The 24,833-nt window shown below is 46.8% G+C and overlaps 1 protein-coding gene across 1 annotated transcript; it reads left to right on the top strand.

Moving 5' to 3' along the window:
• LOC142571068 (iris-like) lies at positions 1–23,463 on the top strand. Its single transcript, XM_075679363.1, has 6 exons — positions 1–84; positions 908–1,068; positions 2,995–3,261; positions 4,070–4,436; positions 13,805–14,035; positions 22,491–23,463. The coding sequence occupies exons 2-6, from the start codon at positions 989–991 to the stop codon at positions 22,869–22,871; spliced, it is 1,326 nt and encodes a 441-aa protein (XP_075535478.1). The 5' UTR covers positions 1–84; positions 908–988; the 3' UTR covers positions 22,872–23,463.
• Positions 23,464–24,833: the final 1,370 nt, after the last annotated feature.

Here is a 24,833-nt window from a genome sequence, read left to right as displayed (position 1 = left end):
CTTTAATGCGCGTTGTTGCACGAGCCATCCCGTCACGTGCCAGTGAGCCGTAGCAGCAGAAGAAGAAGACAGCCCAGCCAACCTGTGAGTACCCGGCCGTTCTACTCGCGATTATGGCAGTTTTTCTTATCCCTTGGAACAGTAAAATGTTCGGAAAGCATCCAGATTGAGCATAAACTCGCGAAACTCGCATAAATTACGGCAGCTCAAGGCAGTAGCAATGTGTTTGCCCACAGCGAATATAACGCCTGTCGCAGTTACATATATTGTATACAAGTAATATGCCGCCGAAATTGGGTCTGTCCATAAGGACGAAGCATAACGAACAAATTTTCGCGTTTTTTTTCCTTTTGAGCGAGGGGTATAGTAGCCCTGCTTGAAAATAGGGATCTTCAGAAATGGTGTACCCAGTGATTTAGCGTACCCAAAACCCAAACTTGCTTGAGTTCGTTGGTGCCTTGTGCGTTCTTTTTGTATGCACGGCTGGTAGTGTTTCCTAAATTTCAGCCTCAACCGGAGTAACTCTTTTAATGCTGTCTAATAACTCTCTTAATCACGGCTTCACAAACTGTCGGCACTGGACTGCTGTTCCTGGATATGCCTTACACCATTCCTGTACACCTGTGTTACCACGTCTGCGACTTATGCTAAAGCTCAACAATGCCTTATGCCCGAGATCTTTTAAAACTTTAAGAACAAAGCAAGTGCAGGCAGCAACTTTTGGTCCAGTGTTTGCATGTCCAATATTTAACTCTATCTTTGACAGTTCTCAAACAAGTAGGATAATGCACAGAGGCGTACGAGAACTTTTGAAAAAGGTTAACTATATGAGAAGCACTTACCACCGCATAATAAGTTCCCGAGACTGGATTGTTTTCATAGTGTATCATAATGCTACGACGCGCAGGTGCCTCACTCTAGGGTGCCATAGACGTTTGGCTGCCATCGTGATATCCAAATCGGCAGTAAAGTCGTCCAGACCACGGATATGAACCGGAGCCGAAGCCAAAGCCGGAGCCGAAGCCGAACAGTGGGACTCCCGGGACCCGATTTTCCTGACGAACAATCGTGAGTGTACAGGGTTTCCCATATAACGTTTGCCATGTTTAAAAAAAAGCAATTGGTATATTCTTTTCTACCTCAACTGAAGCGATATGGCAATTACCAAACAAAGATAACATTTTGATTGTTTCGACAGGTTGCCCATCTGGCGGCGTTTATATTTTTTTAAACAGCAGGCTTTTATTGCACCTTCTAAAAATATTTGAAAAGGCTAGCATCTTTTTGGCACAAATCGTATGGTTTACCTCGTGAATGACTCTGTACGGAGGTTTGGTTAGCATACCGCAGGTGGTAGTGCTAATTGTCTCTTTCTTTCTTTTTTTCTATTTTATTCTTTCTTTACGGAAACATACAAAAAAGTTGGTTGCGCGAGAGCATACATCTTTATTCGGCGATGAAAGTCCTACCGCTACCACTAGGCACCGGACCACTGACAACAACAATAAAATTCACCAACGAATACGATACTCCCTGATGCGAAATTTGAGGGCAGCACAATACGTGTCTTCATTTGGCGGTATATTGACTGGCGTGGACAATCGGCCTCGTGCGGCACGTTGCAAAGGGAGCGAAGTGTGGCGCTACTGCCTCGCTTATGGGCAGATCACGAGAGGTTGCGGGTGGGTGACGCCTGGGTGCGATTCGCAGCAGCCGTCGCAGAGAGACCTCCACTCATGCAGCGCTTTGTTTCCATACAGACGACGCGCGCTACTCTGACGCCCTCTCGTAGCCATCGTCGCCGCAAAGGCCGTCTTGCGAGTCACTACGCTTTTCTTCTCACGCTTTCGCCATACCCTCCTCCTCCGCTTTCCGCCTCATGGTTCCGCTGAATGTGAAGTCGCATATGAAAAATAGTTATGCGTGTGCGTCATGTAATTCGACGTAACACACTTTTATGTCGCAAAATAGGATGTAAGTATTACGTGAACGGTGCCGCAGATCTCAGGTCACAGGTATTTATCCTGTTGAATTACCTGCAGCCGCAGCGCTCTCAGGGAAAACAGCACCCCGCATACTGGAAGCTCTGAGGTGCACAAGAAACATGTGATTTGATGTAAACTTACGTCTGCGAGCTGTAACAGTATATGAAGTAGTTTATTCTTTAGAAAGCGTTGCAGAGCAAGAGCAACTGCACTGCATGCGAAACTGGCAGAGGGAAATCTCTATGACCGCATTATACTTGCTAGCTTTTGTAGCTTTATTACGCGCTTTGTGTAGACGATTGTAGCCAAGAAAAGTGCCTACTCGCAGTGATTGCGTGGTGATTATGTTGTTGGAATGCTAAGCACGGAGGAGGTAGGATCAAATCCCGGCCACGGCGGCCGCATTTCGATGGTAGCGAAATGCGAAAAAATCCGTGCACTTAGATTTAGGTGCACGTTAAAGGACCCCGGGTGGTCCAGATTATGTCGCAGTCCCTCACTACGGCGTGCTTCGTAATCATATCGTGGTTTTGGCACGTAAAACCCATGAATTAATTAATTTTGAGAAGAGTGGCCTCCACCTAAGCGGCATCGGCATAAGGTCGTGTTTTCTGAGCTTGGCTAGCTTGGCTGTATATCCGCGACCGTAACCCGTTCGCCCCCGCGTCGCATCGCAATAAACGCACTTTCAAGTGGTGAAGATGACGGTCCTCGTCCACCTTCCAAATGAGGAGCAGCACACGTTTCGAGTGAGGTTTATTGGGATTACACGCGGGCGAACGGGTAGCGGTCGCAGATATACAGCCAAGCTAGCCAAGCTCAGCAACAACGAGCTTATTCAGGTTATCCTAGGCACAGGCCATTCTTTTTGGCTAGGAGAAGTATACTAATCTGTGCTACATCCGCAGGGAATGACACCTGATAGCAGTAGCAACACTACTGCGTTGAATTGCTGACGCTATGCGAAAACGTTGATGCCCAGTGTTCGCGCGCGTTGCCTACTGCGCAGCGAGCGATACGACCAGATCTCTCAGGGCCTGCTGCAGTTCGCGCTGGAGCTGTGCCGCCAGCTGCGCCTCGCTGGCCGCACGGGCAACATCCTCTTCTCGCCTTATGCTGTGGCGAGCACGCTAGAAGTGCTGCTGCACGCCGCCAGGGGCGCCACCGCTCACCAGATCGCGTGCGCACTCCACCTGCAGCCCGCGCGCCGTTCTCACTGGCCGATCACGGACGACTACTTCTCTCGGCTGCACGCTCAATGCCGGGCCTGCGTGAGGTAACAGGCAGAGCAAATATTACAAATAGAGAGATATAGCTTTTAACGAAGGGTGGGCATATGAAGTAGAGACAGGTGAACTGCTAAGTTGAAGTGAGTGTCGGCAAACTTTCTTATATAGCTCAAGCAGGCTAGATGACTATATGCCGCCGCCGCATTTGAGAGGGGATGCCATCAGAAATTATCGATTAAGATTTTTCGTCATCCATCGATAATGTGTGACGATAAATCGAACAAGAACTGAGGAATATTGTGTAACCAAATGCATATGTATGATCAAATTTGTTGACGATCATCGTTCGTTGATGGCGCGAAAGTGAACACTATATTATTTATTTCTTCGCAGGAAACACAGCATCGCGGATAACTAGGATAACTAGATAATACCGTATGGGTCGCAATACGAATGTTCGCGCCACGAAAGACGTGATTAAACTTTGCTGCTTTATCTGAAAGTGTGCGGAGACGGGAAAGGACAAGCTGTCATCCACGGGACTGTAGCACCAAACTAGAAATGAAACCTATACGGAATCTTCTTTTTTTTTTTTAGAAAGAAAACTTCACACTTGTTTAAACTGGAGATCGAATCCGGTACCAACGCCTTTTAGGGCCGGTCGTTAACCATCAGGACCGGTCGTTAACCATCTGAGTTAACCAGGAGGCTATATATAAGATCGCAGCGCGAGGCCGCGAATTAACCGACAGCTTGAAGAAGAGGGCACGTGAACAAAGGAATATGACGAATCACTTACGTGGTTCCCGCCTTCCACGGAGCTCATTTCCCGCGTTTTTCGGACGCGCGCCGCAGCGTGTCCTCGCTGCGCCTGAAGCTGGGAAACCTGATCTACCACGACCGGAGCCTGCGGATCCGGCGCGAGTTCCGACGGCGCGACGCGGCGGGCGCCGTGCGCCTCGGGGCGCACGACCTCGTGGCCGACCCGGACGGAAGCCTGGCGCGCATCGCCGACGAGGCGCGCCAGGCAGTGCCGCGCTTCGGCGCCCACGAGATCCTGCCGGAGCTGTCGTCGTCGGCGGTGGCCCAGGCCGGTCTGGTGTCGAGCACCTCGCTGCTGCTGCTCAGCTTCGTGGGCTTCGCCGGCGGCTGGCGGGTGCGCTTCAGCCGAGCGCGCACCACCGACGCCGAGTTCCACTTGGCACCCGGCAGGACCAAGAAGGTGAGCGAGAACGGTGACGAGCCGCCACGTATGGCGGACCGGCCTCTTCGAGGTATCGATGAAGTCGTTAAACTTGCTTGTTACTGAAGCCCCGAAAAGATCGACGTCGCTTGGAGTCACCTAAAGGGGGCCCTAGAACTTCCCCTTGTCCATTCCGCCTTTTTCTGCATGGTTTGATGAGCGCCTCGAGTTGAGGCCACGCGGGCGCGCATCCTGAGACGTTGACGCATTTGACACGCTTAAACTATTGGCCTCGCGAAGTTGTTAACGGGAGCACCACGACGACGAAGAGACCGTGCGACGGCGACAACGACAAAGATAGCGGAACGATCATGGCGATGGTACGACAAATACTGCAGAGTGAGACGGCGACACTCATTCAGCTGGCGTCTAACGCAACGAATGATAATTTTTCCGTGTAGTAGGGACACCGAGAGTCACTGCAGCGTTGAAAGAATGGATGGAAAAAGAAATGTAGGGGGAAGCATGACGCAAAGTCGCTAGACTCGGCAACGAAACCTCATCTTGTGATTTGTGCACCAACCTCGAAACTCCTGAGCGGCAATGAGTGGGAGTAATTTGCCAGCTCCCGGAGAAATTGAAATTTAATGCGCACATCCCTAACGGAGTTACAAGATGTTGCGACATACTCGTTTCTTCTGACCTTCTTCCTCCACTTATATAACATATATACTGACATTGTTATAATAAAACATATAGTTGCCAATAAGCGCATGCGCTTCCTTTCTCTTTTGCCCCCTGTCTTTTTGTGGGCGGTTGGTCTGCGACGACCGGTCTAGTTCACGCATGATCGGCCGCAGCTCTGTGTATTGCCATAAACAATCCCCGCGACGCAGCTCGTGATGGGTGCCTGGTGCTTCTTTTCGCATTCTTTGTTCGTTGGCAGAAGGTGAAGGTCGTTCTGGTTGACGTTCCTATACTTGACTCGTTAATCGTGCTCTGGGCGGACTAAACTATATACAGACACGCCCGCGCTGCTCGTTGCCTTCTTCAGCCAGTGGGGAATCCCATGCCCATAAGGGACGACAGCTAGTTTTGAACATCGACCTCACTCTTGCGGAACCTTCTGCCATAGTGAAATTCAGGTAATAGGCCCTTTGTCAGTTACATGTAAACATTGCGTATCTACATGGATAGGTCTCCCTTTCCCTCCTCCCTGCGTCCTCTCCGCGCGTATTCGGAATCCCTTAGTCCCTGATGAAATAATTTTTGGTGTGTGTCCTCTCTCGTCCCCGAGCAATAAAATTTGATTGCAAGTCAGCGCCCGTGTCATTCGTTCCTTTCCCCATTTGTCCGTTTTTGAGGTGTTTTCCGTATGGTGCCCTTATTCGAATAAGTCCGGCTAGCAATCATGTTGTGGCCGGTGAGTTTGCAGGGCATGTCGCCTTGGAAGAAATTCGGAGTGTGGCACCGGTTTCGACCCAGTTGAAGAATTACAATTGTGCTACCTGCCACAAGCGATTTTTAACATTCTGTGAGAAAATAAAACAACCCGCACACGTTACCGTTCTTATAATAGGACGTAGTTGCAAGTCAGCGCTCGTACTGAGTTTTAATGAGTGTGCACAGATCACAAAATGAATACGTAACAAGTCGGGCAGTTTTTAATTCTGAGACAACCTCCTCTGACGCGGCCTCTATCTGCTTTCGAGGCCTATCCACATCTTCGGTTTTCAGAAATAGGCCCTCCGTGGTTGCTGGACCTTTCATGGTAGTGATTAATTTACGGTAGCCATTAATGGCGCCCTCTTCGCAATCCGTCCCCGCCGCCCGCCCTCAGCTCTACTATCTGCCATATGTGCGCTAGCCGGCTAGAAATTACCACTTGCCTATCACGTGGTGAGGGCCTATTTCCCATGAGTGCTTGCTTTACACTCATTATGACTTCTAAATTGTCATATGACACTTCCTCCTAGCTTGCTTTTGTCTCAACGGTTAAGAGCTATAACGCAAAAATCAGCCCTACGATAATTACTCCATGACTGGGAATCTGCACATCTCATCTTCGTTATCTACGACTCTCTATTTGTCTGATATCATCTCCATATTTCTTAAAGCTTGCCCATGAGAACGACTTAAGTCCTTTTCACATGATGCGATTCTCATCGCACCGGAAGTGCGATTTTTTTGCATGCGACGGAAATCGCTCTGTTGGTCTGTCTCTCGACAAGCCCTGAACAGTGTGACTAATTGAGTGTAGCTGTGGATTGCCGAAGCGGTACGTACCATCTACGTAGACACGCGAAAAAGGCAGTTGAAAACTCGTGGGCCAGATTCAGTTCTGCGATCTCGACGTGTTTGTTGACGCGCTACCTTGCTAATAAAGCGGCGGGGTTTTTTTTAACGTTGGCTCACGTTCGTTTTTTTTTTTTCACGTTTTCATTTGCGTGCCTTTCGATTCTTTAAGCGCACTACTAGTTGTAAATGTCGTAAATATTACGAGTTGTCCCTGATGAGAAGACGTGGCTTTCGGATGTTACTGCAATTTTCTGGTTTCTTGCGTACAAGCTACTCGCGATATGCGAAAAGGCCACACTTGTAGCTAGTTATGGTTTTATGGATGCATCAATTTAAGGAATAAGCAACTATGGTCAAATGCGGTGTCGAGGGGATATGGCACGACAGCATAACAACCGACGTATCAACGTCGCGCTTTACGCGCGACCATTTAGTCTCCATGTGTTGGTGTCGGCATTCGCGCGTATTTTTCCCCCGTGAATTAAGAGTCTCATTTCGAGTTTCTGTTACTTCCCCCTCGAGACGCGATTCCTTATCAAGTTTGCAAAGCAAACGTGCAAACGAGATATCGTGATGAATTTTCTACAGCACAATATTTACCGCTTTGAATAGGAAAACAGCATCGCGAATTTGTTTCCGAAACGTTAATGCAGGATAAACATTATTTGATCCGCTTTATCACTTTTTTTCGGATATACATTCTTTTCCTGCTCTAAAACTAATCAACCTTCAATATGTAGCGGACCTTGTATTCGTACTCTTACTGCACCTGTACTGCACCATCACTTTGAAAGGTAATCGGACATTGCAATTACTTCAGTGCATTGAGCTTTTGTTTATGCTGGTCGTAACACATCACAGTACTCTAAGATGAACTACTTCGCCGTAAACATCTCTGCTTTTCCTTGCTTCTCTCTCTCTACCTGCCTCAAAGCAGGTGCAACAATGTGGAAAGCAGGCACACACCTTGTTTTGTATCAACAGTAGATAGTGCATTAAACAAAAGCAAATCAGCCGTGCGCATCCATACCTACGAATGGTAGCATCCTTTCAAGTGCGCACGGTTCTTGCACTTCCAGAGCTAATCGAGTGCGCGGAGCTATCACGGGGCATAAGCCATGCCTAACAAGCGAAACGCAAAGTTGCTCATGCCCTTGGAATTACTGCATGAACTCATGTAACCATATCCCGTCATAGCCGCATTCCTCTACAATTAACGTATCATGCAACTTGCAAGATATACAAAGACAGCATGACCCTTGTGTACCTGAATCTTCTTTTTGTTAGACTGGGAGGTGCAGTCGCTTACTGATTCATTCCATGGTGTGATTTAATGGTATGCGTGTGCAGACTCCCCGAAATTTTACTCAGCCTAGCTCACGCGAACTCAGCCGAGCTTGCTCCGACTGAAATTAACCGAAATTATCCTAACGAAAGCTCACGCGAACTCAGCCTCACGGGTCGGTCCAAGTCATAGTCAGCTGACTCTTGAGTTAGCTCGCCGATCTATGTATGCAGTACATGACCTTAAAGTTGTGACCTGTGCGGTGCATAAGCAAACATTGCGTAAGAATCTGTGTAGCATCGGATGAAAATAAGGACAACTGCACCCGTTGTAGTTAGCATTATAGAATTTAAATGCGTAAAAGCTTCACCTTATGTCGATTCCAACAAGTGTATTGTATCTGCATCATATTTTGTGCTGATACTGCTGGTCATCTTGGCCATTACTGGGTGGCCACATTTTGTAAATTTGAACAAAGAATTTAATAAATGATTCTGGTGCAATATATTAAGAAGTGCTTATAGCACTGCAAGTACAAAACAATCAGAACATGATAAAAACACATGCGCAAAATAAGATGCAGACGAATGCTAAATGGATGTGCAAACGGAATCGCACTTCGGCCGAGTTGGCCGCCATCTTTCGCAAGAAAATGCACAGGCAGGCACTGCATCGACACCACGCATAGTCATGCCGCTTGCCGGCCCCATGAGCTATAGGAAAAACATAGGTGGAACCTAGCACTTACCGTGAGGTAGCAGCTACGGATGCTGGCGCAGTTCCCAACTGGATATATACTCACCCACTCTGGAAAAGTGTGTTATCTGTACTTCAAGTTAGGTACACTTTTATTGTCTATATCTTGAGGTTTTCATGTGGTGTCCTCAAAACCTTCACAATGTTTTGATTCTCAAACTTGAAAAGGTAAGCATTTTTATTCCATTTCATGAAGAGAGCACACACAAAGCCTTAGAGACAGGCAATTACTCAGGGGGGGGGGCACCGGGGGATGTCTCCCCCCGAAATTAGTTAACATACGCCCCCTCCCTTCCCGCGCCCATGCCACCACTCCTTACACACATTCCTACAACGCCGTCAAATCAATCTTGAGACTTGACAACTATTCGGCGGTCAGCATTTTGCTGCCATTTTCACTCCTTTTGGATGGCGGTAGTTATCGGCATCTCTTGGGCTGTGAAGGCCAGTTTTCTCATCGATTCAGTTCCCGCTCGTTTTACTCCAGATGCATTCAGTTGTCACCATGTATTGCAATGGCCACGCGCATCGCTCTTGCTTCGTTTGTTCAACCTTCATTGTTCAGAATGATACAGGGACCAGGGGCCCCATATAACGTAAAACTATTCCAATATGTTTTTATTCCAGTCTCCTGACGTCAAATTTGCGTAACCGCACACGCAAGCATCGGGCGGTGACCGGCAGGGTTGTCTGAGTGACCAATAAAACTCTCTCCTCGTTTATAGGAGGTCACGTTTGTTTGCTTTAAAAACGAATAACATTGCTACACTGAGTGGCTTGTCTTATCTAGTTGGCTGACAAGAGGCGAGGAGCACGTTCAAGTGGAGAGGGATTCGTTGAGGCCGTGCCAGTGCACTGAAAATCGATAATCGGATGAAGAGGGTGATGCCAGCGTCTGTGATTGATCCGCTTTCCCTTACTTATCTTGCGGTGGCTGGTCGAAAATCGCGACGGCATGCAGCGGAAGGTTATGAATGCCGCTAGAACGGATCCTCAGCAGGAATAGTTCGCAGAACGAAGTTGTAAACATGCCGAAAGTGCTCGAAAATGTTACACGGCCGCACAAAAAGCTTTATTGTAGGCAAATAAACCCATGCTCCCCGGCTAATGCGAGTAGCCAGTGCATGAACCATCGGCGGCAGCCATCTTTTATTCCTTTCGGAACGGGGCAGCCTGCGCCTATTCAGAAGAAAACTCAGTTTTGTTCCGCCTATTAATGCAGCTTTAACGCGTACACCTTACTTTGACGTGGTGAGTTTTCGCGGTTTTGTGACGTCGCGTGACAGGCAGGTGAAGTGGGTGTCGCCCGAAAACTTTTGACCAATAGCCGAACGCTAATGGCGAAAAGGCGTCGAATCATAAACCATTTTACTTTTGTTCTTTCCATTTATGCATAATCAGTGTGTTCACGTCATATCAGATGGGGAGCTATCGCGATTTTCGTGACGTCGCGTGACAGACAGGCAAAGTGGGGGAGGTTCAAAAAGATTTTGACCAATGGCGGAGGGCTGATTGCAGAATTGGAAAGAAAAGTTTTAAATAGGTTTGCGTTATAGCGCCCCAGTGTTACGGTTGGTGTCTAGCACCCCGTGCAGAAAGGACTCTCGCCCACCATGCCTCATCGAAACGTAGTGTGACTTACTAATTTGCCGTGGTTGTCTCGAGTGTATGCCGGTCTGGCGAAAGCCCCGCAGTGTTTATACGCCCCTTTGTGTGTGTGCGACTTTATAGGAACCCTTTCCTCGAACTGTGAAGCTCTACGGGGAACTTCCGTGAACCAGCAACGCGCAAAAGAGGACAAGCGTCTACAATTCCCGGACCTGAGGCTTGGTATAATCGGAGGTGGGACGCCCTTTTCCTTGCAGTGGCTTGGTGTCTATGGAGGCGGGATGCCCATTGGCAAACCAGACTCTGTGCCTGTCACGTGACGTCGACGGGAGCAAGATCCCTCCCACGATTTTGGAGAGCCTATTTAAGGGGCTCCGAAATATTATGAATCACTTCATTCTCTTATCATTCACCAGCCTTTGAATAAACCGTGCAAGTTTCGCACTAGAAATCGTCTTGTTGCCTGGTCGCCATGGTCTACCGGATTCCTGCAGCCCACCGACAACGCCACGCTGCCCAATAGTAACGTCGGTCGAGCTTCGATAAACAGGCGCCGCTACAACTCGGGAGCAGCACGATACGCTACCCCGGAGTACGCAATACCAGGAAAGGGATTCAGTTCGTAGTCAGCTGGTCTGTCTGCTCTTCACTCTAAGAACAGTTTACACCCTTTGGCTTGCCCCTTCTGCCACACAAGAATAATCGTCATCTGCCTTGATGCGTTTCCTTTCTTTATCGCTGCAAGCCCGGAACTTTCCAGTGACGAACGGCACGCGCGTTATCAGAAGGGGCACACCAAAGGGTGTAAACTGTTCTATGCTGATAACGCGTGTGTCATTCGTTACTGGAAAGTTCTGGGCTCGCAGCGATAAAGAAAGGAAACGCATCAAGGCAGATGACGATTATTTTTGTGTGGCAGAAGGGGCAAGCCAAAGGGTGTAAACTGTTCTTAGAGTGTTGGAACGAGTTGCGGCCGGAGAAAACGCCAGTTACGTGTAACTTTTCCTTTTGCTTCATTATTTTCTGGCGTGATGGCCCGCCGCGACGCTGTGAGATCGTCGGAATCATGTACACGTGACGAAACGCCACCGGAAGGGGAAAATGATTCCGTGTCTTTTGAATGACGCTCCTACAGTTTTCAGTCGAGCCGCCTGACGTAGACACTTATCTGCTGTGCTTATGTGGGCATTTTTCTAATCTTCCGCGGCGGGTGTAATATGCCTTGAAACGCACGGTCCTGGGCTCTACGCAGTTGTACGGGACTGGCGGCCACGCATCGTTACGCAATTTCCCAAATAAGAATACGAGTGCCTTTTGGCACTTTGTAGAGCGAGCAGTAAACGATGGACCCAAAAGAACTGTGATTGTTCCGCAAATATATATTTCTCTACAATTCTTTCAGAGCTCATTCAGAAAAACGCAACTAGAAATTTTTATTTCACACTTTCGCTTGGCAGTGTTCTTCCTGCGCTTCTTTCCTGCTCGAGTTCATTTGAAGTGGTTGCTTGTTTGCCAAGTAAAGGCGAGGTGTACCTCACAGGCGTACCTGTGAGATACGTTTTATTTCATTTATCTTTTGCGGGTTTACGCCTTTTATGGCGAACGGTGGGCATTATTCCCCATTTGTACTAGTAAATATACACCCTCCTTCATTCGCATAGAAAAGTTACATTGAGTAGCCCCCCCCCCCCCCCCGGAAGAATCCTGTATACGTGCCTGCCTAGACATATTGACAATGCTCAACACTTTTTCTCAGCACACTATGTGGTATGCTGTTCACAATCAAGCAGTTTTTTTAAAAGCAAGAAAAGGAATCAGTCTGGCCTGTTTTGAACATTCGATCAATTCAGGCAATTCAAGCACGCGGAAAATTTGGCTATTACAATCAGTTCAGGAATACCAGCATAGATTGTACCTTGAGACTTTCATTGCACTTTTCTATTTTGGCCGATCACTGCTTTGAAACGACTCCTACTAGGATGCCTTAAAATTATCTAATACATGTTGTGTACATGACTAGCCTACCAGATAAGGTTGCTTGCTTTAATTTCCAGTGAAGGAACCAGAACATCTGCTCCAGTTGCGCGGGTTTTTGGAATTCTGGTGTTTTCAGGTCCACTTTAAGACAATGTGATGAAGCATATAGAAACATATGCATGTGAACGAGACTGGTCGTCATTTCCGATAGCTTTCTACTGCACGCCTCCTTTGTCACTACGAATAGAAAAATTGTAGCACTCTAAATTGTTTAATTAGACAAACTAATACACGCAACAGCGTATGTCATGTTTGCCGTAGCGCTACGCCACCGCCATTACGTACTGCGGCATATTGATTTAGGCATCTTCGTACAGACTCGCAGTATAACAACCCGACACACAGGACTAGAAAGTAGACGACGCCCATGCCTGTTAAAATATCGTATGTACACAAGTGTCTGCAGCTCCTAAAACGATTGTGGTGTCGCCTTTTGCGCGTATATCGAAATATTCAGAGATGACTCCTATGCATAATACAGTACGCGCGCCGCGGTGGACAAGCCACACTAGCGCTAAGATTGGTACAAATTGCACAAATTGCATTGTTCCGTTCAGTAATTACACACACATAATTTGCGGCTTCCATGAGGGGCAGACGTGCGCTTTCGGCTTCGTGCTTGCTGCTGCGTTTGGCGCAGGAATACGACTATAGGAGCAGGCACCGCTGAGGCGCCATTACGAGCACTATACACACATCTTTCCTTCAGAAGCTGACGTTGAGCGAAGGTAGCGCGAGGATCTCACTGTGCGGACACGATGACCTCACATGCAGCCGAGTTACGAACACTGCATATGCGATGCGGGTAGCTATATGGGCTTGTTGATAGGTCATATTCTAATTTGTTGCTGCGCAGGCAGAATGACAGCGACATAGAAGGCACTTGAGACAACACACAGCGCTGGACGACCGGCTGGAAACAGCCGTGAACGTCTGCCATGCCTCCTCGCACTGCGCTTCAAGAATCGCTGTTACGCACTCGAAAACAAACTTAAACTTGGAAGCGTTTGTAATTTAGAAAACGCGCGTATTATTTGCTGCTATTAAAGACAAGCCAACGAAGTCATAAGGCGCTGCTTTTCTTGTTACATTTGAAAAATTATGCAGCGTATGCCACGAAACATGGCAGCAAGCAACCTTGGGCGTCGCACCAGCCACATCGCTGAAATCGCAGTCGTGCAAAAAGCCCTCTGAAAATAGCATGGCGACGCGTGCGACTCCGTCGACTTTTTTCGCTCCAGTCGCAGCATGTGGAACAACGTTTAGAGCGTGCACTGAACAAGACCTTACGGAGGCTCAAACGTACAAAAGGTTGCCCTATAGGGTGGAAAAAGAAAGCAGATTGGTTAGGCAGGCACTTCCGCGCGACTAGACATGCGAAGGGTAGCGAGTCAAGTATAAGTGTTCAGTACTTTCCATGCAGGTCCGCATGATGCACCAGTCGGGCCGTTTCTTGTTGGCTGACTGCCCTGCGCTGGGCGCCAGCGCGTTGGTGCTGCCGTACCGACACTCGGGCGCCGTCATGGTGCTCTTCCTGCCCCAAGACCTGGATGGACTTGGCGCGCTGCAGGAACAGCTCAGTGCCGGCACATTCGAGCTGCAGTTCCGCGAGTGCGACGTCGACGTCAGCCTGCCCCGGTTCCGGCTGCGACAGGTGAGTACCTCAAGGCGCTTCTGACGCAGCAGAGGGAGCGTGGTATGAGTATTGTAGTGTTGTCTCTGTGTTATCGCCAAGTATTTATCAAGCGACACGATAGAAAATCACCGACGGTTACAATACACCCTATGCAAAAATTGAGCGAAGCTCTATACGTTCTTTTTTTCATTTCGCGATATATAGGCTTGTGCGGACAATCTATCTCGTGCGGCACGTTGTAAACGGAGCGAATTAAGTGTGACGCGCCAGCCAAGCTAATCGGGAGATCGCGACAGGCAGGGCGTCGGTGACGCGTGGGCGGGATTGACAGCAGCTGCCGCAGGCAGACATCCGCTCATGCAGTGCTTTGTTTCAATGTATGGTATCGGCCGTCTCATCGGTGAACAGACGACGCGCATTATACTCTGGTGCCATCTCGTAGCCATCGTCGCCGCAGAGGCTGTCTTGAGTGGCACAACGCTTTTCTACTCAAGCTTTCGCTATACCCTCCTCTGCTTTTCACCTCATAGTTCAAGAATGAAACATGCCTTTACTTACAGGCAGATCGCGGAATTACTTTCTCTTCTCGGTACGTCTGCAAGAAAAAAATATAAAAGAATGAAACGTTAATACTTAAAAAAAATTTAATACATAAAAAAGTTTAATGCATTTGGGATTGTATCGGCCCAATCGAATGTCTGGGACGTGGCCTGTCAATGATTTTGATGCGTCGGTAACAAACACACTTCTGGCATAATTCTGCAAGATATTAAATATAGAGGTATTATAATCTTCAAAACATGGTTTGTATTGTATGTGAAGGCCATGCCAAGGGTAGTAAAAAGTTTAACGACTTATCTTCGCTGAGCTGTTGTGACTGGCTGAGCGGCTACAGCGTTCAGGTGCTGGACACTAGCGTTACAGGCATAGTTCCCCATCCCACACGCCGCATATTCATCGAGGTAGTAGGTTCGAAGTGCCAATGCTGTTAGCTATTGGTATATTTAAGGTGTGTGCATTTGTATCGGGAATATTGCTTTTGCAGGACAGTCAGAGATGCCCACGTGTTTGAAGGCGTGCGACCGTGTGTCATACCTTAAGTGTGTTCGACATTTATTGCTTATAGAATTTTGTACATAAATAACTTGTGGCATTTTAAGGAGTAAGGTTCTGTGCTTGTCGGCTTTGCTTAGGTACATGCTTTAATAGGCTCGGTGTTAAAATTAGAGCAAGCTAGGCGGTAAAGTCTTACGTCTAAGAAGACGTAAATCTTACGTCTTCTTGTGGAATAGACGAAATCAAGACGAAATTTCTAAAAAAATACTAGTGAGTATTCCTCTATCATCTTAGAGAGCATTTTTTCACAATCGTACCTGTCTTCATCTTTGCCTCATGACTGGAAAACAGCAAGGATTATTCCTATCCACAAATCTGGCGAAACTCAGGATCCTTTTAACTACAGGCCCATATCGATTACCTCAGTACCGTGCAAAATTATGGAGCACATCATATTTTTTAACCTCGTCAACTTTCTTGAAGAAAATAATTTTCTCTAACAGTCAACATGGCTTTCGCAAATTTTTTTCTTGTGAGACTCAGCTGGTAACTTTCACTAATGACTTACATGTATATCTTGATAGCGGTTTTTTGACTGATTGCATATTTTTGGATTTTTCTAAAGCTTTCGACAAGGTTATACATGTACTGCTACTACACAAACTAAGCGCACTCAACATTGACCCGGGAGTACTCAGCTGGATCCAATCGGTCCTTTCTTCTCGTTCCCAATTTGTTGTAACTAATGACTCCACATCTCACGCGGCTCCAGTTGAATCCGGTGTTCCACAAGGGTCTGTTCTTGGTCCTCTTTTATTTTTAATATATATTAACGATTTACCTGATAACATTTCCTCACAAATTTGTTTATTCGCTGACGACTGTGTTATATATCGAAAAGTGACTAATGCATCTGATATAGCTACCCTTCAATCAGATTTAAATAACATATCTAACCGGTGCCTCACTTGGTACATGGAACTCAACATTAATAAATGCAAATCTATGCGGATTTCTCGTTCTAACACAACTTGCCCTACCTACGTCCTTAATGACTGCCCCCTTCAATCCGTTACATGCTACCGTTATCTTGGCATTCATATAACTAGCGATCTTTCTTGGAAGCAGCATGTACAGTATGTAATATCTAAAGCTAACCGCTCCTTAGGATATTTGAGAAATTTTTCGCTTGCGCCAGTTTTATTAAAACGGCTGTTGTACACGACATACGTACGCCCCCAATTAGAATATGCCTCATCCGTTTGGGATCCTCATCAGATCACATTAATTAACGAAATTTAATCAGTGCAAAATCGCTCGGTTCGTTTCATCTTAGCTAACCACCATCGCACTGCTAGTGTTACATTAATGAAGAGTACCCTTCAAATTTCATTATTATCTCGTCGCAGAAAAGAATCACGCCATTTCCCTTTTTCATAAAATCTACTACCACAACGCATCTCTTCGCCCTCTTTGGATCCAACCTGCGCCTTATTATTCGGCTCGTCGTGATCACCTACACAAAGTTAACGTACCCCGTCATAACACCGTCGCGTGCTCACAATCATTCCTTCCTAGGACTGCAGTCGACTGGAATAATCTACCTATATCATTAGTAAGCATAAGTGACCCCACTCTTTTTAAGAATGCACTAATCAACATAAAATAATGTATGGTAGCAAATGGTATAATTATGTACTTATTCCTGAACATTGTCTGCTTGCTAAAGTGTATTCTTTCTGTATTTTTCATGTTATGTAAGTCTGTTATTTGTTATGAATGCATTACTACTTTCTTCATACTGCTTTTGTTCCCTGGAAATTCCTTGAACTAATCCTGCATTTTTTACTCTTCGAATGTATTCTCTCCCCTCCGCTCTGCAATGTACAATTATGTACCTTGAGGGTATCACAAATAAATGAATAAATAAATAAATAAATAAATAAATAAATAAATAAATAAATAAATAAATACATAAATAAATAAAAGTGTGAAGCATGCGGGGGGGGGGGTCCCTCAAGGTAGACGAAGGGAAGGATGAGAATGGAGAGGAAATGTAGTCGATCTGCAGGCACTTTGATGACGATGCCAGACTGATGGAAGTAAAGGGTGTTCAGAGTGAGCTTATGAAGCGGGCCGAAGAGCTCAAAAACGAGCTCAATATGGAGAGAGATGTACGGAAGGCGATACAAGAAAGACTTCGAGCAGCCGGGAAAAAAACTGAAGAGGGCCACCATCATGAACGGAAATGGTAGACACACCGGTGGTGACGACGGAACGCCGCCTCCCGGCGTGAGAGGATTTGGAGTGGAACACGTGCAACGTGCGGTTCGTGCAGCTGGAAAGAGGTTCACCTACCTTGCAGCTACCACAAGAGGAAAGGAGGAACGATAAGGTAAATGTACCGTGGCAAATCAGAGTCACGGAAAAGGATGACAAGGGGAGGCAGGAAGAAGCCTCGTGAGTAGGAGAGAGTGAAAAGTTGATATTTGCCGAGGACTCAAATCTGACTAGGCGCTCAGGGGCGATTGGGGCGAGTGTGGAAGGCGGCAGAAGAGTGGCGATAGGGACCTTTACAGCGCAGACATTGGACTCTGATGGAGCGAGCTAGGAAAAAGTTCGCGGATAATGCAGAGGGACACAACCTTCTAGTTGCGAGTCGGCTAAATGACCTGCTAGACAGGAAAGGGTCAGGACCAGCCCAGCGTTTGGCGAAGGGGGTAGATGACTTGCGCGAGACGATCGCTCTGGTGCAGATTGTGGTGGGCACGGTGCCGGAGGTACCTTTACGTGACACTAACATGCAAAGGTCGGTTGTGGCCGCTAACGAGGCTACTTGAAGAGTGAGACGAGAGAAAGGCTTTGAGTTTGTGGAAGAGAGAAGTGAGCAGGTATGGTGGTTTTCAACAAGGCCGAATCCACTTCAATCACAGGTTTAGACGAGAAGTGGACTGGAGACTTGCTGGTCGCGCAACTGATCTTTTAGGGGGAGGAAGGGCACAGGTACTCAGAAGACCAGGGTAGGTAGTAATGAAGAAGGAGGCCCCCTAGGGTAACCTGGGACTAGCATCACCGTCGATAACAGAAAGAGGAAGAAGCGAACAAAGAACGAAGCTCGCCGGGCTCTAGGCTTTATAAAAAGGCAGAATGGCATAAAAGAGAAAATGTGGTTAGACAGTGAGGAGCAGTTAAATAGAGAACCAACAGATCTGTGTGCGGTTAGAGCAATAAACCTTAGAGATTTGAAAGAGCCTCCAGTGATTGAGAATTATGTTTGGAAAGGGTGCAACAGAACTAAACGGAAAAGAAAGGGAGTGGGAGTCGGAATGCTCATACATAAGAGAACTAAATGGGAAATATTAAATTCAACATGTCAAGCCCTAAGCGCTGATATTAAAGGTTTCGGGAATGATGCCGAAATTATCCTTTTAGGTGACATGGATTCCCACATGCATGATCTAGATGACTGTATCGACAACAACGGGAAGTCAGTTCTATAGATTTTTGTGAGCCACATAACCTCGTTATCGTGAATACATGGCCTAAGTGTGACGGGCAGCCCACGTGGGAAGTGGGAAACCGGCAGTTGACCATTGATTACTGTCTCATGACAGAAGGAATTCATGATAAGCTGAGAAAAATGGTCATTGACGAGCAGCCTAAGTTAGAACCATAAACGTATCTTTTTGAAAATGGGAGACGGAGTTGGGAAAGAAAGCAAGGAGCACAAAATGGCCAGTGCAAACTTGAACTCTGGACAACAATAACAACAACGAAAAACAACAAATATATCCACAAGAGTCGATGGAGAAACGGCCAAGCAAGGAGTGGGAATGTAGTGAGCTTGTAAGTTTAATAACGACAGAAATACAAAAAGAAAAGCAACATGCTCGCTGGAAAGGAAAAAAAAACACGAAAAGCTGGTGGAACAGGGGGATACGAGAAGCGATCGCCGAACGACAGAAAGCATCCTGGTTCAAGCAAAGATAGAAGGTGAAAGTGAACGTTGGTTGTCTAAAATACGTGGCTGCACCTAGAATATATTGGAACCACATAAACTTGTTAGGCAGGAAGTCTGGCATAATACAACAACGTATCCTAGACGAAGATGGAAACGAGCTGGATGGGGACGTGGTACTATATATGTCCGAAAGGTAACAGCCGAATCTTTCCAAGCCAATGACGAAGTTATATTTGAGAAAAAGAGAGCATGAAAAAGCACCAGATGAAAAAAGAGATGGTGCAGAAAAATTTTCAACTGGTAAAAGCTGAAGAGAAAATTCCTAAGTGCACAGTCACAGGGTTAGACGAGGGTCCCGCTAGGCTGATTAATGAACTAGGTCCAATACGTAAGGAGGCTCTGCTTAAAGCAGTAGAAAAAACCTTGAAATACAGACGAACACGAGACAGTTGGCGACAAAGAGGAATGAATTCAGTTTATAAAGGTGAGGGGGAAAAGATAGAATTCATTGATATAGACCGTTGACCATTATATCGGTAATATACAGGTTAGCAGTGAAAGCGATTAAATTTATACTGATTAATGATTAATTAGGCTGATTAATGAACTAGGTCCAATACGTAAGGAGGCTCTGCTTAAAGCAGTAGAAAAAACCTTGAAATACAGACGAACACGAGACAGTTGGCGACAAAGAGGAATGAATTCAGTTTATAAAGGTGAGGGGGGAAAGATAGAATTCATTGATATAGACCGTTGACCATTATATCGGTAATATACAGGTTAGCAGTGAAAGCGATTAAATTTATACTGCAAGCATGGACAGAACATAATGGTATTTTGGGAGAACTTCAGGATGGCTTCAGAATAGGTAGGTGTATAGACGATAACTTATTTGTTCTTACTCAGTGTATTGAAATATTAAGAGTAGAAAGCAGACCGTTACATGAGGCCGTTTTAGACATTACACGAGCGTATGACAGCGCAGGCCGCAACATCTTGTGGGATATTCTGGAAGGGGAAGGCTTAGCCGATAATTGTATACAGCTTTTGAGGGAGATTTACCTAGAAAATACCGTTTGCGTTTAATGGGAAGGGATGAGGAGCGAGGTGCAATTTGGTATCAACAAGGGACTGAGGGAAAGGTGCCCTTTATCCCCACTGCTGTTTATGATGTACATGGTGAGGATGGAGAGGGCGCTAGAAGGAACTAATATCGGGTTTAATCTCTCATACAGGCAGGCGGTACAGCAGCAGAGCAGCAGCTTCCAGGTTTCTTTTATGCGGACGACATTGTGTTGCTTGCTAATAGGCAAAGCGATATGCAACTTCTGGCTAATATCTGTGGAAAGGAATATCAGAATTTAGGGTTGAAATTTAGCGTTGAAATATCAGGTTTTGTGGTATTCAATGAAAACAACAGACAGTGTCAATACAGGGCCAGGAAGAACGTCGGGTAAAAGAATACAAATACCTTGGTATATAGATAAAAGAAGGCAATAGATATATGGAAACACAGGAAAAAACTATAATACCAAAGGGCAAGAGGAACGCGGCCCTAATGCAACACAGAGTGCTATGGGGGTATAATAGGTGCCGGTGCTCCAGGGTGTATAGAGAGGTCTAATGGTTCTACTAACATTAGGAATCCGGTTGTTTGCTTTAGGTCAGGGGTACAATCAGGACGGGATAGTAATAAAAGGTTAGTGAGACACCTCGTATTGGGAGCTCACGGCATAACTACAAATGAAGCTGTACGCGGTGATATGGGTTGGGAAAGTTTGAAGTGAAGGAAACTCAAGAGTAACATTGATTTCGAAGAACGACTGAAGGATATGAAATAAAGTAAATGGCTTACAAGAGTGTTCATGTACCTGTACAGGAAAACTATTGACTCACCATATATTTGCACAAAAAAAATATTGACTTACAGCGGAGGAAAACAACTAGGAAGCTTACCAGCAAGTATGCGGCCTGTATGGTGAGCAACACAGCAACAAGAAACGTCAAACGCAAAGTCAGAGACACTGAGACAATCTCCTGGATGGCGGCAATGGAATAGAAAACTGCTGTAACTACCTGAGAGGTAAAAACGAAATCACAAAAGAAGCAATTTATGATAACTCAAACGGAAGCTCATCACTTTTCTAATCGAGATCAGGATGTCTTAGAGCGCGTATTTATAAAGGGAGGTACACCACAACGAAGAACCATGTGCTTGCTGTGGTAAAGCTAGGGAAGCGATGGAACTCGCTTTATTAGACTGTGAAGATATCTACCCAGTTGTCGCTTTAGGCTCCGATGGCCTCCTTGCAGCCCTCCAGTTCAGGGATAGCAGGGGGAAGGGAAAGATGTCCGCAATAGAGATTAGTAAAAGGCGATTGGAGACTTCGTGTAAATAAAGTAGGCAGACCACAAACAACGGAGGCTCAGAGAAACAAAGTTCCCTATAGTGGTTCAGAAAGTTTGTGCTGGGAACACTTTGTATGTTTTTTTAAAGATAGGTTGGACATTAGGCAAAATAAGAACAAGGGTTTAAGTGGCGCAACCCACCGCACCGTTTCAAATTAGACACTCATAGCATCCATCCATCCATCCATTCATCACCTTCATGCATTAATTAGTTTGTTAATTTATTCTCAGCGTTCACACGCACCGGCGTGTCATGCATTTCGGGGGCCACGCGCAGGCTTCGCGGCTGCAACGCCAGATGGTACCGAGTGTTTTTAGGGAAGCGCATAAGAGGAGTCCAGCTGCAGTACGCACCTCACATAACTCGTTTGCATGGTGGCAATACGTTGTGTCGCTATATTGATTCAATGCTAATGCATTGCTGTCGACAATCATCGAGAGATTGGTTGTAGCGATTTTTCTTGCTCCTCATGTTAAAGGGCACTAAAGAAAGACACTAAATCAGTTTGCAGTGATAAAGAAGCAGGCTTTGAAAACACTAATTTCTTGTATTTCGCGGTAATATAAGTTACCTATTAGAATATAAAATTAAGGTCAAAGTGTCATTTTTTGAATTTCGCATGGGAACCTCAGCGCCAGTACGTCAGTGTGGCGTCACGTATTTCAATGTATCTTTTCGCATTCGGGAGATTGCAGCTAAACAAAAGTCCTTGAAACTTGCCTTATTCAATCTCTAGCTCATTAAGAATACAATGCACACCATCATAATCGGTAAAAAATGAACTTTGTCCGCATGGTTGCCATCAAAGTTTGTGACGTCACGACCAGTTGGTGCGGGAACTTCAAGGCGGCGCTGCCACTTAATTGTCCTTCAGTATTGCGAATTTCCCTAGGCCTACCATGCCTCATTTCGCCGTAAGAGGTGCCTATTTTTTCACATATTGTAGAGGGATAGTTTAGTAACAAAGCTTGAAATATTTTTTTCTCTCTCTCACGTTTCTCTTTAACCACGCCTTCCTGATTCTCGCCGCGTTGTCTGTGCCGCAGGTGACCGACCTGAAGCGCGTTCTTCCAGCCTTGGGCGTGGACGACGTGTTTACGGAGCGCGCTGACCTGTCCGGCCTCAGCTCGGCCAAAGGAGTGCGGGTGACGCTGGCGCGTCATGCGGCCTGCTTCAGCGCCAGCGAGCGCGGCGGCAAGCCACAGCAACCGGACGCGACACCAGCGGAAGCCGAGGCGTCGGCCACTTCGGCGGCGTCTGGCGCTGGCCCGGCGCCCGCACGGGTGGCGCTGGACGCTGACGACGTCGCAGGTCCCGGCGCCAGACACTCTGAGCGGCGCAAGTTCGTCGTCGACCACCCGTTCATGTTCCTCATCTTGAACAACGGCGTCGACTTCTTCCTGCTCTTCGGACTCGTCAAGAAATGACCGTCTTTAGGTCGCCGTTCTACGCGCGCTCTGAAGTGCGCAAACAATGCATTTATAGAAAGCTCTGATGTGCAAAAAAAAAAAAAAATGTGCACAGCTTGCGTTCACAGCTTTATTCGCATTGTTTGTGTGCCTAGCAGCGGACAGCACTTATATTGCACTGCAGCAGGTGATAGAGCCTGAGTATCTCTATGGCGTGTGGGCAGCACATGTATGATCATTATTCACTGAATTGACAGAAAGTCAGTACCTCCGTTTAACGCGTGAAGTGTTTGAATAAGTCGGCTTGTTTGCAGAATCGTACCAACATGACTTGAGTAGTGCTACCAGAAAGCGTCCCCATGAACCAAATTCATTTCAGGTGCTGCGGCAGGTAAGTGCTCTAAATTGGGTTTGCCATGTTCGACTGTCTGTCCGATAGACGACACCTTTATAGGCTGACGACGACCCTTCCCTCGAGGACGCTAAGCGACCTCGTCATTCCCAGCTCCTCATATCCACAGCGTGAAGAAAAATCTACATTCTTTAAGGGCGAAGCACTAACGGCCACACCAAGATTTAGCGTTGCGCTTGCACTTTTCGGACGCTGTCCTAACTATACGCGTGTTCGACCGACGCGACATACACGGGTGCGCCGAAATTGCTGGCACCTGTAAAATCCTTATCACGCCGTGTAGGATCTGGAATGACATGGCAGAGGTGCCACTACGCTGCCCCGGAAAGGGCCGTGCCTATAAAATTGAATCGCTTTCAGCTTCGAGCAGAGATGCTTTTTTTTAACTTTTAATATTTAGGTCTGCGAAGATTTAGGATCAATTTCGTTTTCGGGCTGCCATTTTTCGACATTCTGAGGAAAATGTCGAGGGCACGTGGGCGTCCCTACGCGGATGAATGCGAAAGCATTGCGTCGCCTTCCCGGCTCGTCTTGCGAAACGTAATGGTATCGTTTTCAGGTTGCCTCGTATCATTTCTCGCATCAAGTGCCTCGGCCTCGTTCGCGTAGTTGCGTGGACGTCCGAAGGAGCCGGCCGCGGCTACTGACTGAGAAGTCGAAGGTTCATCCATCGGAACACCACGACAGAACTCGCCGAAATCACCGCACCGACTGGCAGCGCCTCGTCTCGCGGGGGTATGTATCTTACGCTTGAAATACAGGTCAATGTATCACAAAGAATCCAATCCCTAACCCTTAATTGTCGTATCGGCGCCGGCGCTATCAGTGCGTGATCGACGAAAGACAGGAGACGACTGTAGCCCAAAACACCAGCAAGGGGAAAGAGCCCCGTCTTTATTTCCACGGCCGTTTAAGTAGAACCAGCGTGACGTCAGTGACACGTGGTTCCATACACGCGTCAGGCGCAATGACTCGGCGCGCCCTGCGGGAGCGTGCTTTCAGCCGCAGAGAAACACATTCCAGCACATCCCCCCTTTTGCAAAATGAAAGTGGTTTTCGTGCATGACATTTAGCACACCCGCACATGAACAAAAAGCAAGAACCCTCAGTGGTAATTTACCACGAACAAAACCTTATTCAGCAATCCCGTATCGAACTGGTCGCTTAACCACTCTACCAGACTTGGTCACAGTCACTGAAGCAGAAGGTACTAAAGTTGAAGTCATAGCCCCCGATGCTAAAGGTAACGAATCTGATAAGGTAGCGGGTGACTCCCTGTTCGTAAAAACCAATTCAGATGAATCACTTTCGTTCGGAAACTCGTAGCTGCCTTCTGCCTTCCTCTGTTCTGGCAAGTGGTTGAGCATTCGTCGGTTACGCCGCAGCGTACTCCCATCCTGGGTACGTATTACGTAGAACCGCGGTGTAGCGGCTGTGCCTAGCACCGCTGCTCTAGTCTTCATGTCCGTTACCTAAACGGAATCACCAGCTTTTAGTTTGTTCAATTCTCGGGTTCTGTGGCGCCTGTTGTAGTACCGTGCTTGTACCTTCTTGTTGGCACTGTCTTT

The sequence above is a fragment of the Dermacentor variabilis genome, chromosome 2, assembly GCF_050947875.1.
Source record: "Dermacentor variabilis isolate Ectoservices chromosome 2, ASM5094787v1, whole genome shotgun sequence".
Classification (NCBI taxonomy): Eukaryota; Metazoa; Arthropoda; class Arachnida; order Ixodida; family Ixodidae; genus Dermacentor; species Dermacentor variabilis.
The sequence above is the reverse complement of the archived record's forward strand: the minus strand, read 5'-3'. Positions and strand labels throughout refer to the sequence as shown.

Excerpts from the sequence above, each read along its gene's own strand:
- LOC142571068 (XM_075679363.1), top strand. The coding sequence starts at position 989 with ATGAACCGGAGCCGAAGCCAAAGCCGGAGCCGAAGCCGAACAGTGGGA. Across the intron at positions 1,069-2,994 it reads GATTTTCCTGACGAACAATC|CGAGCGATACGACCAGATCT; the intron begins GTGAGTGTACAG and ends CCTACTGCGCAG. Across the intron at positions 3,262-4,069 it reads CAATGCCGGGCCTGCGTGAG|CGTGTCCTCGCTGCGCCTGA; the intron begins GTAACAGGCAGA and ends CGCGCGCCGCAG.